The 15,524-nt window shown below is 33.1% G+C and overlaps 2 protein-coding genes across 4 annotated transcripts; one reads left to right on the forward strand and one right to left on the reverse strand.

The window, feature by feature from the left end:
* Positions 1-1,807: 1,807 nt before the first annotated feature.
* On the reverse strand, positions 1,808-6,725 carry LOC126690622 (UV-stimulated scaffold protein A homolog). 3 transcript variants are annotated; one of them, XM_050385859.1, is made up of 4 exons: positions 6,540-6,725; positions 4,991-5,175; positions 4,342-4,767; positions 1,808-3,863 (listed from the first exon to the last, which is right to left on the reverse strand). In XM_050385859.1, exons 3-4 carry the CDS (start codon positions 4,534-4,536, stop codon positions 2,097-2,099), a joined length of 1,962 nt encoding a protein of 653 aa, XP_050241816.1. In that variant the 5' UTR covers positions 4,537-4,767; positions 4,991-5,175; positions 6,540-6,725; the 3' UTR covers positions 1,808-2,096. The 3 variants fall into 3 exon arrangements, with proteins under 3 accessions (XP_050241816.1, XP_050241817.1, XP_050241815.1); XM_050385860.1 differs by lacking the exon at positions 4,991-5,175 and having other exon boundaries at positions 4,342-4,749; XM_050385858.1 differs by lacking the exon at positions 4,991-5,175.
* Positions 6,726-7,810: 1,085 nt separating this feature from the next.
* LOC126690623 (2,3-bisphosphoglycerate-dependent phosphoglycerate mutase 1-like) lies at positions 7,811-13,661 on the forward strand. Its single transcript, XM_050385861.1, has 9 exons — positions 7,811-8,002; positions 8,722-8,978; positions 9,279-9,502; positions 9,672-9,790; positions 9,913-10,069; positions 10,202-10,303; positions 10,399-10,518; positions 13,068-13,129; positions 13,344-13,661. Exons 2-8 carry the CDS (start codon positions 8,723-8,725, stop codon positions 13,110-13,112), a joined length of 1,023 nt encoding a protein of 340 aa, XP_050241818.1. The 5' UTR covers positions 7,811-8,002; position 8,722; the 3' UTR covers positions 13,113-13,129; positions 13,344-13,661.
* Positions 13,662-15,524: the final 1,863 nt, after the last annotated feature.

Genomic DNA, 15,524 nt, shown 5'->3' on the forward strand with positions numbered 1-15,524 from the left:
ACCCTCAATACTTGATATATTTATAAAATAATTAGAGAGAGAATTGAATCCTAATTCTGCCTACTTATGACTCAAGTAATGCCACTAAATGATAAGGCTTTCAACTAGTTTATAGCTAATAATAGGAATAAAATATACTATAATAAATAATGATTTAGAATATTCTAACTAGCTTGATACATCAAAGGAAAAAAAAAACCTAAAGTGGGATTTGCTTAGTAGGGGCAAGGGTACATAATTTTGCTTCCCAAGTAGTGTGTACAAGAAAGAAAACATGAATATGGTTTGTCTTTTAGATGCGTCTTAAGCTTAGCTTGTTGCAAGTAAAATGAAATTATTATGGTAATTTGATATCCATCCATGTGTTGAAAGGATCACTTTCAATTACATGAAAATGAAACTACATCTCAAGCCACAGACATAAAAATGTATATCATGCATTAATTTGCATCATTCCTTTCAAGTCATGTGGGTTTCACATAGTTGTGGAGTAGACACATTAGGAGAAAGATGATGTATAAACCTAATATTATTGCACAATCACAATGTTTCTATTATCATGGTCTTTTTTTTGGCTAAGCAATGCTTTGATTCAAAGAAAAGAGAAAAGAAAAAGAAAAAGGACTAACAAGAGGGATTTACCACTATCTCTATCCTAGGGACAAAAAACAAAAGTCGAGAATAGATGAGATGGGGACCAATCTTGAGATATTAGTTAAAAAAAAACCATCTAGCATTATTATGGGCTACAAAATTTGTATTGAAAGCTTCATTGCTATCTAGCACACAACAATATTCTTCCAACTTCCTTCATTTTGTGTTGCTATCTAGCTAGCACACAACAATTGTATTGAAAGTTTCGTTGCTTAGATTGAATATACTACCCTTGGGGACTAAGTTGAGTAACTTGTCAAGAGAAGCAATGGTAACCCTTGAAAAGGGGTGAAAGTGTTTGTAAAATTGCTTGTAAAAATGCTTTGACAGGGGTAGCTTGTTCTTTGTAAAAAAAATACCTCACAAAAGGCATCAATTTGTCAGCAACCACTCATTTTCTGCATGGCACTTAACCATTGAAAGAAGATTTTAGGTCTTTGTGGATATGATCTTGTGCTTTTTAGCAAGATCTCATTTATAACGGCCTCTCTTGGTTTCGCTCGAAACTGATTAGATTCGATGAAGAACCAACTCGATCAGATCCAATGGTGCTCATGGTCGACAATAGGTCCTCCGTTCTACCACTCGCTGGAATCAGGTCAAGTCCAAGTGGAGTCTAAACCTATTCCGGACCGACCCATGGATAGTCGTAGTTACAAGCTCAAGTAAGCTTGGCAAAATAGAAAAAGGAAAAGTTTATTTTATCCCCAAAATTTTAAATGTTGACATTTGAATATCCTCAAAATTTTGGCTTGTCCGCCATAAAATTTCAAACAGAGAAAACTGGTTTTAGATGGTGTTAACAATTATATGGTTTCAGACTTTCAGTTCCATGGCAGAGAAGAACTATATTAGTAAATTCTATTGATTTGGCATCCTTTTATTGCTCGGGAGTACAAGATCAATGATTCAACAAGCAGATCAAACTAAATAATTTCACAGCAAAAAGAACAGGGGAAACAAAGATTCTCAGTACAAAACAGTGTCAATAAATATAGGGTTTCAATATATTATTTTGGATTATCATCTAACATTCTGAAATTCCCTGCCTGCTAAACTTACAAGAACCATTTGATTTGAACTAAAAAATTTGAGACAACTGTAATGGCTAGAGATTAAAATAAAAATAAAACAGATTTGGAATTCATAGAAATTTCGTAGAAAATTAATAATTTTCAATCCAACTCATTATTCACCTCAAATATATACAAATATTTCAACAATGAAAAAATAGACAAGATATCTACATAAAATGATAGAATACAAAATTGATAAGGAGAGATCCTCTCAATCATTCACTATCCCTGGGTGCATTCAGTTGTGAGGCAAATGCCAAAAGTCTCCACTAACATATCTGAATCTGGTGCCATGTTACCAACATGTGCATCTGTGAAATTCTGAATCCTCTAAAGTACTCAAAAGACTAAAATCGGAAATTTTCATTACCATTGATTTGGGAAGGCTTCTCGGTAATTTGCATCTTCACCCAATGTGAGCTGTCTTGTTGTTGAATCCTTTGCCCGTGTATTCAAAAGCCTCTGAGCTATCCTATCTTTTGGTGTCACTTTCTTGTGCAGCATGGATGAGAGTGTTTCCTTCTTGTTTCTGGCTGACAGTTTCTCACCATCAGTCACCCCCATATCTTCTCCAATAGATGCAGATCTTGAAGTTGATGTCAAGGCAGCATCCCTTAGAACTATTTCATTGTGCTCCCGAATTTTCGCAAGCTTTGCACGCTTCAGTGACTTTTTATCAATTTCTCTCTTATTTGCTACTTCTTTATCTCTCTCACGAACATTCTTCACAGCCTGTTTTGCTAACTGCTCAATGGAATCGATCCCCAAATCAAGAGATATCTCTTCTTTTAAAGAGTTCTGATTGAGTGGCTTTCCCTCATCATCTCGAGGTATAATAGGTCCATGAAATGGACAAACTCTCAGGTCTCTTCTCTGACAAAGTCCCCCTTTGCTCAAAGGAGCCCTGCAGGGTTGAATGTCAGTTTGCTGCTCTTCATAAAGAGTTGCATGTACATTCAGTTCAGGCATTTTCTCAGCTGGAATAACCGCGTCATAGTCCACCCTACCCCAGTGACTTTCAAGCTCCAATCCCCGCTGGTTAGCCAAAACCTTCCTGTGTGAACCCCAGTTATCCAAGAAAGAGCCCCACTTCATCACAGGAGCTTCAGCCAGAAGCTTACTTCTTAAAGGGTCCAAATTGGTTTCACCACCTTTAGGATTGAGAATCTCATTGTCGTTACAATCTTTTTTACTGCTTTCAGGAGTTTTATTTTTTAACTTATTAGAAGTTAATTTCATGGAAAAATATTCATCATGATTATTGGGAGCAGTAGATCTCTCATTCTCAAGTGATCCAATCTTACCCTCCTCCCAGAAATCATCTTCTTCTTCATCACGATTTGCAGTGTTTGGAAGAGCACAACCTGATTCTTCACACTTCTTCTTCACTGATTTGAGACGATTTTGTATGTCAATTAACTCCTTTAAAGCAGAATCTCTGAACCTGTTGTCTGCCACTTCAACCCTTAGAAGAACAGAAATCCATTCTTGAACTGAAACAAAATGCTTTGTCTCTAGAAGCTTGTACAGCTCCCTTAATGCATCAAAAACCACTTTATTGTCAGTGTTCTCGTGAACCTTTTCCCCTTCTTTTAAAGTATTGAGACGGATTTGCAGCAGTTCAGAAGAACGAAACTCTTCGAAATATTCATCATCTGCAGGAGGCAGAGGCATAAATTCCTCATTTGTACGGACTATGTCTAAGCATTCCCCAATCTCATCAACGGTAGACATGATCTCTTCCTTAATAGATGAGAAATTGTCCTTGAACATTTCAAATTTATTTAGCAAAATCTCTCTTGACCGCCTTTCACGTTCTGCTCTCTCCTGCTGAATCCGAGCTGCATTGGCCTGTAGATTAGGAAACTGCAACTTGAGGGTGTTTTTAAGGTAATCAAACCCTAATCTGAGCTGCCTGTAATGAATCCCAAAGGAAGAGTTCCACTTCTCCAAGAATTCGATTGCCTTAGAGCGCAAAATAGAAGCAACAGCAGGAGGAGCCGGGAGAGGCAGAGTTCGTCTGAACCCAACACTCAAACTCAGCAACTGATCCAAGTTGTCAACAAGGATGCTTCTGAAAAGCTTCGAACGCATGAACAGTTGGTCAATTATCAGGAGTGTCAGGTACCTTACCTGTACCGATCAAATATTGAAATTCAATTAATTACCAAAATGTTAAACTGAAACCCACTAATAAACCAACAAATCACCGCCACCCCTAATAATAATCATAAAAACAAAAGTGAAAAAAACCGACAACAATAACAACCACAAAAGCTTTAGTCCCAAATTCTATGGGTCAACTATGGATTATCAACAGATTGGTAAGAATTGGCCACATGTATTATTTTCATTAACAGATTATATATCTAATCAATTCTTTTCCTTAACAGATTATATAATAGCATAGCCAGCCTAATCAGGGATGATACCCTCACCTCAATATAAGTAAATATCATAATTCAGAAAAATATATTAAATCTATCTTAATTAGATTAAAGCCACCTACAAGCTACTTGAGAGCATATAATATATATTCATTAAAATAATCAAATAAAAATTAATAGAAATTAGTGCGAAAAAAGAAAGAAAGAACAAAACAAATACATACCTGAGAGTGGTCGCGCTTCATGAGATCCAAAAGGGTATTGGCAGCGAGTCGGAGCTCTGTATCCGAATAGCGGACAACAGATTTGATAGCCTTAAGGAGACGTGGGTCCACCTCAGCAGCTGTGGAGTTGGTCGCCTTCTCTATCAGACTCAACACCTTCCCTCCTTCTCTCTCTCTCCCCTCTTCCATTATCATTTATTTATCAAATCAAACAAGGATACTTGCATACTGCTATGCTATGTTCTTATTCTTCATTAGCCCTGTCACTTTACAAGCTTTTACTTTTAAAATATTTCTAGATGGCAATCCGTTTTAGACTAGTAGTTTCTTTCACCTTCTTCACGGCAACCCGTTTTGCTCTTTTATCCAAATAGATTGTGGGCAATAATAAGAATTCACGACACAAACCTGGGTAAGAGAAACCACCTACAACATTTAAGATTCTGTGAGGTGAGCTACATAGAATTGAGTATATTTTTCTCAACAAAAAGATTTTAGTAAAAAAGACAAATGAGGCAGAACTTTGCCAACAAAATTGGAATCCTTTTAGCGTGGAATTTAAATTGAAAAAAACTCATGCCATCAAAACCCTCAAATTTATAGAACTTAAATCCCTTTAGGAATATAGAAGGAAAAATTAGGCACTCACTTGGAGTAACTGGGTCAAGTTCAATCTCTTTATCTGTAACTACCTACTCCAAATGCTCAACAGCATTGGCAACAAAGGAAAACCTAGCAATTGCAGATTTTTCGCATTTCTTATGTGTGTCTAATGAGAAGACACTTGCTAATCAATCATTATAATAACCTTTATGAAATACTAACATTGAGATGCTGCAAACAGTAAGATTAAAGATGGTTAGTCATTGTAGTGCTTTTGTCAATTGTTGCAACGTGGTGATAAGAAAGTATATCATCACAACCAAGGAAACACGTTCATAACCAAACCAAATATAAAATTCCCAAGTAATAAAAGAAAAGGCAAAAATAATTTTAAACTAAATAATAGTCTCTTATGAATTCAAGTGTATGCAGCCAACTACAGCAACAATAGTAGAGACCAATTTGCACTTTAAAAAAAAATATTGAGATAAGTAAGTTTTATTGACATTTTTCCCTAAGAATAACTTTTCTCTCATAAAGAGGCTGAACAGTACCAGTTACTCCAAGTGTTTGTTTTAAAATATTGTTGCAAACACTGTCAATGAAGAAAATCTAAATGAAATCAGTGCATGCATGCATGCATGATTTTATCAAGAAGTTCTAACTGCCATTATCCAAAATAGCATGCTAAATTTCTGTATGTTTCAATTGAAAGTATTAAAAGTATTCATTTTTCTTGAAGGTACTACGACTCATTTCTCATCTATTATAAATTTTAATCTCTCCATTTGACAATAAGAATCCAAAACATTTTTAACTACAATACTTGCAATAGTACTAATAAACAGTATAATTTGTCACAATTTAAACTAAAGCGATAAATATACAGTTTTGTAGATGCAATAGATCACAATAATAATACATATAAATTTTAAGAGTAGGTGTTTATTCGTTTGCACATTTCTTGTAGGAACACTTTGTGGCGTATCTGATCAAGTATTATATATAGCAAATTTCATCCATCTGCATAGTCCATTGCTCTATGGTCAATTGTTTTGTCAATGTGCCAGCCAACATTAACGCCTATATATAATGAAACTAATTGTAACCGTAACCGACTGAAAAAAATAAAATTAGCAGTGTATGCTGTTTTCTTAGCACCAAGATAACCAACAAATTCATTCATTCGAGATTCTAATTCAAAAAGCCCTCACTTTAGCCCGCTGCATTCCATCAGCACGATCAATAGAATCTTTTTAAAGAAAAATCAAACCCAACAGCTATATATAAAGAAGACCGAATCCCAAATCCCAATAGGATTGAGAGCAGAATATATTCTTAGAATGAGCCCTTTCACAGTCATCATTATTATAATTTCCACATAATCTAAACATGAAAAAATCACAAAATAACAAATTACAAAATTTGGACTAAAGTTATAAACTTTGACACTTTCACTATTAAACAGATACAGGAAAAAATTAAATTTGAAATTCATAATGGAGATTAAATTATAAACTTACTATTTCAATCAAATTAAAAAAAAAAAAAAATTGGAATAATTAAAACAAAAAAAAAAAATATTGTGAACTTACCCAACCGAGTTTTGGCCGGAGCCGCCTGGAAATACCTCCCTGGAGCCGCTAAGACCGAATTGTTTTTTGAGTTTTCTGGAGCAGCTTCTCTCTCTCTCAGTTTTCGGGTAGGGTAGGGAATTTGGGGTGGGTTTTTTTTATTTCAGGGTTGACGAGAGAGAACAGCGTAAAGATAGGGTTTTTTTTTTTTTTTTTTTTTTTTTAATTTTCTGACTTTTGTTTTTTTAATTAACGTTTTTTTATAAATTAACAAATAAATAAGAGGGTTTTTTTTTTTTTTTTTTTCATTAATGATTTGCATTTATCCTAATTTGGAATTGATATATTTTTTTTATTATTAAAATACCTAGGGTGTGATAATAAGTATATTCCCTGCAAAAGAAATTATTTCACCTACAAACACAAAATTATCATCACATCCTAGGTTTTTTATTATTAAAAAATGTAACAATTTCGAATTATGATGAGTATAAACCATTAATCTTTAGAAGCAAAATAGATATATAAAAGAGCATAGACTAGTTTTTTACTACTCTATTGAGATTTTGGTGCATCCTAATGCTTAAATAATGACTTCTTCATTAAATTGTAACACAAACTCAAGTTAAATAGGACAAGTCATACAATGATATAGTTTCTTAATTAATTTGAGATCTTATTAAAATTATTTTAGTCTACCATAGAAATAGATAGGCTCACGTGTGTAGCATGAATTTGCAACTAGTAATATATATATATATATATATATAATCAAAGACATTATACATTTATATGACCATTGAACTTATAATATTTTGTATCCTCACAATTTTACGTGTCAATATTTTAATACATATATTCTTAATTGAACTTAAATTTTATTCTATATTTAAACACTCAAATAAATAATGAAATAGATAAATTAATATACAAATACAACCATAATAAATATTTATTAATTATTATCAAAATTATATTTCACAATTTCATATAAAAGTACAATCATAATAAATAAAATACCTATTCTATCTTTTCCATAAAAAATTAATAAATACCATAATTATCAAATTTCATATTTAATATTTAATAGTTCACATGCAAATATAATCAAAATAAATTTATATTAATGACTATCACAATTATTAAATTTCATATTTACATATAAAATAAAGAAAAAGAAATAAAATAAGTTTTTTTTTATAGATAAAATCATATTTTATTGAAGTGGTTGAGTCATGAGTGGTTGACTATAACAAATAAATGAAGACGACACGTCGTTTAGTTGTAGTGACAAAGAAGGTCCGACTCAGCCAAAAAGGCTCCGCCACCTTTCTTCTTGCATTCTCTCTTCCCTGTTCGCGAGTCGCAGCTCCTCTTTGGCTCAATTCTCATTCTTGGATCAAATTCCATTCTTTGATCCTCCCAATTTCACTATAACCACTCTTAGTCTCTTGCGTAGTCTCGCAGTTTTCGCTTCTCTGGATGTGAGTTTCATCATTTTCTCCTATGCTTTGTTCTCTGTACTGTGTCTTTTCTTTTTGTAATGAATTTTTTGGCTAATGGGTGTTTCATGGATGATCCATTCTTTTTCTTCTGTATGTATTTTTTGTTTTTTTTTAATATATATATATATATATATATATGTTTAGGTGTTTGGTTATTTGGTTAGAGGTTTCCCAGATGAGATTTTGATTGTTGGAAATTGGAAATGTTTATTTCAGCTAGTTTGAATGGTGGGATTTTATGTTTTTAGGTTTTTGATTGTGGGGTTTTTGTGTGTGCGTTTTAGTTAAGCTGACAGAGTTGTTGAATATAATATTGGATTTTGATTTCCATGTAAAGTTAAAAATAAAGAAGATGTCAAGTTTGTGTTTTTCCAATAAGCTTCTATGCAATAATATAGTAGTGAAATTCGTGAAAATTATAGAACTCATAAATAGTAGGGTACATGAATATGAACTTATTAAGGGATTTGTTTCCATTTCCTGTACAAGAAATAATTCTTCCACTGTGAGGTATGGGTCTGTTTATGTCTTTACGTTCTGCCCTTTTTGAGAATTGGAAAGATACATTACTTACTTTATCAGATAAGCTATTGGATATTCTCTGTGTTGTTTTGTTGTTAAAGTTTATTGATTTTAATCTCCCAATATAAGATCTGACACTGGTTAATTTGGTTTTGACGTGTTTACCGGAGTATCAGAATGGCTGCTGCGGTGTTCCACCAATGTATTGGGGCCATTCAGGTTCACAGTTGTGGCACTGAGAAATCTGGGAATTCCTCATTAAGGTTTACCTCAAGGGGTTTTGTTATTGATTGTGGATTGTTAAGGAAAGGAACTTGTAGCTCTCATCGGTGTAAATTGCATGTAATACGTGCATGTACTTCCGATGCTTCAGTGATGGATCCTATTTCATCTACCTCCCACAATGCCATTGACAGTTCTCAAAACACTTCAAGTGAGTTGATGATATAAATCTAACCAACTCTTAATTTTTTGTGTATTGAACTCTAAACAATCAGTACATTATGTTTCTCCTAGATTATATCATTCTTGAGTTTTGAAATGTCAATATTTTGGGATAGTTTAGAATCTAACATCTCCAATTTTGCAATATGTGTTTATTAATGCTTCCTTCTTTCTTTTTAGGTTTTATTGAAAAAAATTGAGGTTCCCTTTTCTCTTTTTTTTTTTTGGCTGAGCAGGTTCCTTTTTGTCTTTTTTATTATTAATTGTTGGTTCCATACTCTTGTTTTAGTTGAAACTGCATTGATACTAATTCGGCATGGTGAGTCTTTGTGGAATGAAAAGAATTTGTTCACTGGTTGTGTTGATGTGCCTTTAACCAAGAGGGGTGTAGAGGAAGCAGTTGAAGCTGGTAAAAGAATCAGTAATATACCTGTAGACATGATTTTCACATCTACACTGATTCGTGCACAAATGACTGCCATGCTTGCCATGACTCAGCACCGCCGCAAGAAGGTATCACTTATAGTTATATCTTAACATATAATATCTGAAGATTCTAATAAAATACTTCTGATTACTTTTAGATTGCTTAAATTTACAAAAATAAGAATATAATTGTATTGTGAATTTGAAACAGAACAGAAAGAGAAGTTACATGTGTTGATCCGAGAATGGTTTGCAGGTGCCTATAGTCATGCATAATGAGAGTAAAGAAGCAAAAGCATGGAATCAGATTTACAGTGAAGAGACCAAGAAGCAATCAATTCCAGTTATAACAGCCTGGCAATTGAATGAAAGAATGTATGTAATTTTTTATGCTTGACTACATCTTCCATTTCCACTCCATCTTACTTTAAAAACATTGAGCCAGATTGAATTACCAGCTGTTTTCTCTCTCCCTCTCTCTCTGTTTTTCTGTATAGGTATGGGGAATTACAGGGTCTTAATAAGCAGGAGACAGCTGAAAGATATGGAAAGGAAAAAGTGCATGAGTGGCGTCGAAGTTTTGATATTCCTCCCCCTAATGGTGAGAGTTTGGAAATGTGTTCACAGAGAGCTGTTGCTTACTTTAGAGAACATGTAAGCACATCTAGCTTCTTCTTGCTGACATTTGAGATTCATGTAGAATTTTTTAAAAGTGTTTAAAGTTCCTTAATATATATATATATATATATGTTAGAAACCTGAATATTGAGAAGGAATACATTGCAGATTGAACCCCATCTTCAATCTGGAAAGCATGTGATGGTTGCTGCACACGGGAATTCACTGAGGTCTATCATCATGTACCTTGAAAAATTAACTTCTCAGGAGGTAAGAAATTATATTTCTTGAGATTGCTCACTTCTGTGCCATAATACTTTCTGTTAGTTGATTATGGACAATCAATGATTTTGTCTGGCAAACAGGTCATTAGCTTAGAATTATCAACTGGGATACCGTTGTTATACATATATACAGAGGGAAAATTTATGAGGAGAGGAAGTCCTGTGGGAGCTACAGAGGCTGGTGTTTATGCATATAATAGGGTATGAACTTTCTGTCCTTTGTTGTGTCTGATCTTCTAATTTGTTAATTTTCTTAGATTTTCAGTTAGTTTTTTGCAAACTTTTTATTTGGTGTTTTCTTACCATGTTCTTTTGAGGGGAATATTATCAGTTAATGGAAACAGAAAAAGGAAAAACTTGATAATTTTGTTTGGCATGTATGCTTGAGTACACTAATTGACCTTTTTAAAGCTTAGAGCCTTGTCTGTTACTGTAAGGTCAATTGTATTGGCTTGAGGATGAGTAGACTCAGATATATTTATCTATTTCACCTGCTGGATGGTCGTTGATTGGATGAGTTGGGGACTCCTCATAATTCCAAAACCAAGGGAACTATTTATATCGGACTTTGGTTTAGTTCCATTCATTTATTGCAGTTTGATAAGTGAAATAACTGAAATTTTACCTAGGCATACAAGAAACATCATGCTTGAAGTGTTACATAGAATTGAAAAGTTTTTTATATGAATCGCATAGTTCTTTTTGGTGGAATTTCATTTACCAAGGACCCAAGGAAGCTTAGTTTCAACTTCTGGAAAGTTTTCATACAAATTGCAATGTATATTTTTCAACCCTTTTGTCAAAGAAGCTAGAACCTATTCCTGTTAATTACCTGACAGGACAAATCGGAGAATTTGTCAATATTTGCTTGTGGCGGGCTAACGTAAAAGGCTTTGTAGATCTACAGTTTAGAGTTGTAGAAGAAAGAGTTAAGACTCAAAATTGACTAGGTTTTTTTTATATGTTTATTCAATAGAAGAAAGTATGTGTGGTTTTAGGGTTTTGATAGGTAAAACAAATTACTTGATTTATGGTTGTAAGGGAGAAGGAAAAGAGAGAAGAGAAAGGGAGAAAAGAGCTTACAAAGGCTAACATGCCTCAATAAGTAATAAGAATTATTTAGAAAGAAACAAGTACTCTATGTTCACGATGGTGAGTGGTGACCACAAAGTATCTAAAACAATTACAATCAAATCAACTAGAGAAACTAATAGAGTGCAGGAAATAAGAAATGGAAGTATAATGCATAAAACCTTACCCCAAACCCGAGACCAATCAAACAAATTCTAGATTAGCAAGGACTTCAAATAATCAAAAGGTCTCTCAACATCCTAAAAAGTGTGTTTTTTTTTGTTCCTTCCACACTAACCACATCAAGCATGCTAGCACCAAATTCCAAACATCAAAAGAATGTTTCCCCAACCAGTTCTGCGAACCAAACGAAGAGAGACAACCCTCTCTGGCATCACCCATTGAATCCCAAACATTTGAAATACTTCACTCCACAGCACATGGGCAAAATCACATTGAAGCAAAGGATGATTCATTGATTCCCTCAACATCGACACATACAACACCGATTAGCTAGGGAAAAACCCCTCTTAACAAGATTATCAATTGTAGGAATCCAACCCCATGCTGCTGTCCACAAAAAGAAAGAAACCCTTTTAGGGGCCTTAACACGCCAAATGCTCTTCCAAGGGAAAGAAATAGTAAGGGTATGACAAATATAATTATAATAGGAGAGGACATCAAAAGTACCACTCTTAGTCAATCTCTAGATTCTCCTATCCCTCTTCCCCCTAGGCAGCTTGGAATAAATAAAACTCAAACAAAGAATGCAACTCCTCCAACTCCCAATCATGAAAAGCTCTATGGAACTGCAAATTCTAGCTCCTAATCCCTCCATTTAAATCAAGAAAATAAAAACCTAATAAAAGACTAGCTTGGACTCAGAAAATAAAACCTAAGATACTTGGGATCTCCTAAAAGGTTCTAGGCTTAACTAAATGACCTAAATACCCTTAGGCTCTATTTGATTGGGAGGATGGAAATGTTGGGGGGATAGAAAATATTTTAGTTTTACACCATGGGTGTTTATAAATTCCGCTCTACCATTCCGTTATTATCATCCCTATACATTGGATTATATTGAATTTATGTCTGTGTTATCTTGTTAATGATAATTTTACCAGTCAGTGAAGTTGTCGCCTGGCTGTGGTGTCCTCATCTGTGTGGTGCTAGAACATTTGAAGACCATCTACATGCTAATATACTAAAATCTAGCCATTACCCATGAAAATGATTTTATTAATGAGCCATTTCATCTCTGTCCTTCAGAATTGCTGTCAACCAGCAATTTGATATGTAATTGTTTTTGAAGTAAAACTAATGGGAAGAAGAAAGAAAAGAAAAAAAGGAGAATATCTTGAATTTTCACCCAACTCTACCAAAACATTCAACCCAAAGTTGGTGAGATCTAGAAAGTGAGTTAATCTTTAAACAGAGATGAAACAAATAGTGAATTTTTCCCCTTATCCTCATCTTATCTGGAAGAGTGCTTATTTAAAATCATATAATGTAATCAAGTCTCGAGCTCCATCCTTTAGAGAGTAGATTAGGGAAGCCAAGCTCCTCGTCTTGCTAAATATATTTTCAGTGTTTGCTTTTATTTTCTGTAGACTCTAGGCCTTTTTTTGTTGCTGATTCACAAATAACATCTTAGCTCTTCCTACATTTTTCATATGCAGACTTTAGCTCTCTACAGGCAAGAATTGGATGAAATGCTGCACTAACTTTTTCAGAAAAAGTGGTAAGCGACATTTTAAATCATATACTTCTAACATTTGGACCTGTCTTAGATTCTATGTTAACAAAATCATTGCCTTAATAAGATCCGGTTGTACTATATTTATGCATGATATCAATGAGACTCCTCAGAAGACTAATTATATTATATCCAGACCGCAGCTATTCCAGGTTAATTAGACCCTTGCTCTGCTCATCCATGGTTCATATTTTTGCAGGGTAATTTTTCTTTTGTTCTTGATGGGGACTTTTCAGAGGATATAAAACTTTTGAAGCACTGGTGAAAAAAGCAAGCTCGTTGCAACGTAGGAATCAATTAGGAATCACTACAGGCTACAGCCCTCCCATTCTTTAAAGGAATCAATTAGGACAATGCAATAGGCATGGAGTATTATACTGTAACACATGGAGACTGTCACAATAACTGGGAAAGGAAACACACTCACACACACACATTGTACGTACAAGGTTGCAAATGTTGTGTTGGAATTTGGTGATATTTAATAAAATTAAGCTAGTACAGGTGCATTTTTGCAGTTATGTGTGAACTTATTATGCTCAGGATTTTATGAGAATTACTGGTGGCACTGGCATCCATCCAATGAATCAGGATTTTAAAGCATGAGCAGTTAGTCTACACCATTGCACATAATAAAAATGCTTCTTGTAATAGTAAAATGGGTCAAGACCTACTCAGTGCATGGATTTTTTTTTTTTTTTTTTTAAAAAAAAAAAAAAAGCTCTATTTGTGCTATATATATGATACTAGTTTATTTCTGGTTTTGTCAGTATTAGGAAATAGCAAGGCCCTAACTTACCAATGTCTACTGCTTGAAGTTTTATCTGTTCTCACTGAAGAAGAAGAATAGGGAATTTCTAGAAATAATTTGAACAATTTCAACGGCAATGACCTACTGTTTATTGACAGTTTGACACTGGCGACTGTAAAATTCAGAGTACTGTTTATTGGCCACTACGTAACTAAAAAAAAATAAAAATTGACGTACTAATGTACCATATGTTACTAATCTTTCTCTACCATCCCTAAATGGTGTGATTAGGCATGGATTTTAAATAATAAGCAAGACAAATTCCCCCCCACCCCAAATAAAAGGAGGATAAAGCATTTTTCGGTTCTTGAGTTAAGTGTGTGTTTGAGAACTTTGTAATTTTTGATAACATATTTGCATAGTATTATTAAAAAAATATATAGTTTTTGAAAATTTTTATGTTAAAAATGTGCGATAAAAATCTAAAAACTAACTTTTTATAAAAACAAAAACAAAAAAGGTTTTGTTAGGAAAAAAAAGTTTATTTTAGCCAAACAGAAATTAACAACTTATTTTTAGTTTATTAAACTTATTTATGACTTGTTGAAACTTTATTTAGTTTATTAAACTTGCGACTTGTTAAAACTTTATTTTTAGATACAGTTATATTTTTGTTTAGTTTTTTTTTTAATTCAATAAAATAATTAAAATCAACTTTCCCAAATAAAATATTAAAACAAATGCTATATCAAATAGACATACATTTTCTTCTCAAAAAAAAATATATATATATAGACTTACATTTTCCCCCCCCGAATTATTAGACAATTAATCACTTGATTTTTTTAAGATTGGAGACAATCACATGGTTAGTCACCTAATTAATATAGTAACATTTGTGCAATTGGGGTATAAAGCTAGGGATACAACAAAAGTTCACAACATTCTTATAACCACCTCACATATTGGTCAACCACAATGTGCAATTTAAAATTTATTTAATACTAATTTGAAAATATTATAAAATTGTTGTGAATTTTTGCTATGTTCCTAGAATGACTTAAAAAAAGTACTAACATATGTGCATGGAATGTGTAAATTCATGACATTCTTGTGCCTATGAATTTGATACAAGTCGATTAACAAAGAAGTAAATCCAACTGAAACCATTGTGGTCTTACTTAAATAAAATATATATATATATATATATATATATCCATTACGTAGAATCTTATCTTATCTTTTAACCTATGACGTTCGCTTTTGATGGCAACTCTTTATCATTAGACTAACACTCTAATCGATTTTTAATGTAGACGAAGATTGAATCTCAAATTTCTTATTCAATCATAAAAAATTTTATCAGTTGACCTATCTGAAACTCACAAATCTTATCTTATCTTATCTTATATATTTGGCTTGATATTCAAAGTCAAATTCAAAACAAATTATAAGCTTAAACTAAGACCCTAAACTAAGACTTTAAAGTCTTAGTTTTAAACTTTTTTAAGTTTATAATTTCATATTTTTTTGAATTTCTATTTTTTAAAGTCAAGAGCCCTTCAATGATGCGCAGATAATGATTGATGGTGATGTGTTTTAGACTAAGACAACCTTCTTTGACTATGG

Source organism: Quercus robur, chromosome 6 (assembly GCF_932294415.1).
Source record: "Quercus robur chromosome 6, dhQueRobu3.1, whole genome shotgun sequence".
NCBI classification, from domain to species: Eukaryota; Viridiplantae; Streptophyta; class Magnoliopsida; order Fagales; family Fagaceae; genus Quercus; species Quercus robur.

Bases quoted from the DNA above. Each gene is read 5' to 3' on its own strand.
- LOC126690622 (XM_050385860.1), bottom strand. From the start codon at position 4,536: ATGATAATGGAAGAGGGGAGAGAGAGAGAAGGAGGGAAGGTGTTGAGT. The intron at 3,864-4,341 runs GTATGTATTTGT...TGATCGGTACAG, and splicing joins TGAAGCGCGACCACTCTCAG to GTAAGGTACCTGACACTCCT.
- LOC126690623 (XM_050385861.1), top strand. From the start codon at position 8,723: ATGGCTGCTGCGGTGTTCCACCAATGTATTGGGGCCATTCAGGTTCAC. The intron at 9,791-9,912 runs GTATGTAATTTT...TTTTCTGTATAG, and splicing joins TGGCAATTGAATGAAAGAAT to GTATGGGGAATTACAGGGTC. The intron at 10,519-13,067 runs GTATGAACTTTC...TTTCATATGCAG, and splicing joins GTGTTTATGCATATAATAGG to ACTTTAGCTCTCTACAGGCA.